The sequence below is a fragment of the Cystoisospora suis genome, assembly GCF_002600585.1.
Source record: "Cystoisospora suis strain Wien I chromosome Unknown contig_1033, whole genome shotgun sequence".
In the NCBI taxonomy this organism is placed as follows: Eukaryota; Apicomplexa; class Conoidasida; order Eucoccidiorida; family Sarcocystidae; genus Cystoisospora; species Cystoisospora suis.
The window spans coordinates 91,664-92,999 of NW_027153834.1; the positions used below are offsets into that span (position 1 = coordinate 91,664).

At 41.2% G+C, this 1,336-nt stretch overlaps 1 protein-coding gene across 1 annotated transcript in view; it reads left to right on the forward strand.

Moving 5' to 3' along the window:
* Window positions 1-1,068, forward strand: part of CSUI_002452 (cullin-associated nedd8-dissociated protein) — a gene marked incomplete at its 3' end in the record, with an annotated part of 3,495 nt that extends 2,427 nt beyond the window's left edge. The window contains exon 3 of the mRNA XM_068062653.1: window positions 874-1,068. Coding sequence (XP_067925379.1) covers window positions 874-1,068 — 195 coding nt within the window. The remainder of the gene's footprint in view (window positions 1-873) is intronic.
* Window positions 1,069-1,336: the final 268 nt, after the last annotated feature.

Below are 1,336 nucleotides of genomic sequence, written 5' to 3' on the forward strand. Positions count from 1 at the left end.
TTCTTTCTTTCTTTCTTCCACACATACATGTACATCTTCATACATGTCCCTCTCTCTCTTCTTCACTCTCATTTTGTCAGACCTACACGTCTCTCTATCTCTCTCTTATATGTCTACATGTATCGCACTCTCTGCTTTGCGTCTGTAGATAGGTCTTCTTCACGTCTGTGTCTCGCGATGAATGGCGCGGGACGTTGAGAAAGAAGAGCGTAGAGAAAGCAGAAACAGAGAGAAAGATCGACCGACACGATAGAGTAGAGAGAGAGAAAGAGACAAATTTTCCTCTCAGAAGCTGAATGGAGAGAGCCACCTCCCTATACACTGCGGTCCCTCAATCATATACATGCACAGCCATCTCACTTTGGAGATGATCAACCTCAAGGATTAGAGAAGGCTAGACGGAGCGGCCTTTCAGGGGGCTGAGAAAGAAGAGAAAGAATAGATGAAGAGATAGATGAAGGATTGCTTCTAACAGACATTAGACAAGATTCGTTTTCTATCGTCGGGAAGAAAACCTTTTCTCTTTTTTTTCTTCCTGTTCCATTTCTTCTTCTTACTACTGTAGAGAAGATCTCTCTCAATCTTTAGATATACATACTTGAGGGTGGAGAGCGTTACGGGTGCCTTCAGAAGCTGCACTTCTTGTCTTATGTCGCCCTCTTCTTCTTCCTCCCCCCTCCTCGTCTTCCTTCTTTTCCTGTCTCTTCGGTCTCTTCGAGAGACAGAGAGAGAGAGTCTCAATGAGGCATATCGATGACGACATGAATGAAAGACACATACGTAGATAAGCAGATTCAAGGGAGACAGGAAGGTTAAAGATGATATGTAGGCAATCATTTTAGTGCATGCATGTGTCTGTCTGTGATGATGTAGGCGCGATGTTTAACTCGACTTCTACTCGAATTAAATGGCAAGAATCTCGGGAAAGTCCTTAATCTGCTTACCCGATCAAGCTTAGATCCAAAGCCTGATAATCCGATAAGAGATGTCTACGCATCTTGTCTCAAAGGTATGCTAGACACTCCCACTCTTCTTCTTCTTGGCGTTACTCTATCGATCAGGCGTTAACAGGTTCTCTACTCATCGGTCCGTCTGGGGTATAGATACAAGCGGTATCTATCTATCTATCTATCTTTAATCTATCTATCTATCTTTAATCTATCTATCTATCTTTAATCTATCTATCTATCTTTAATCTATCTATCTATCTTTAATCTATCTATCTATCTTTGGTCTGCCAACCTATTTTATTTATCTATCTGTAATCTATTCATGGGACAGTGTCTATATTGGATCTATAGACATCTTTCGTTTATGGCTGTATTTATGCATCTAT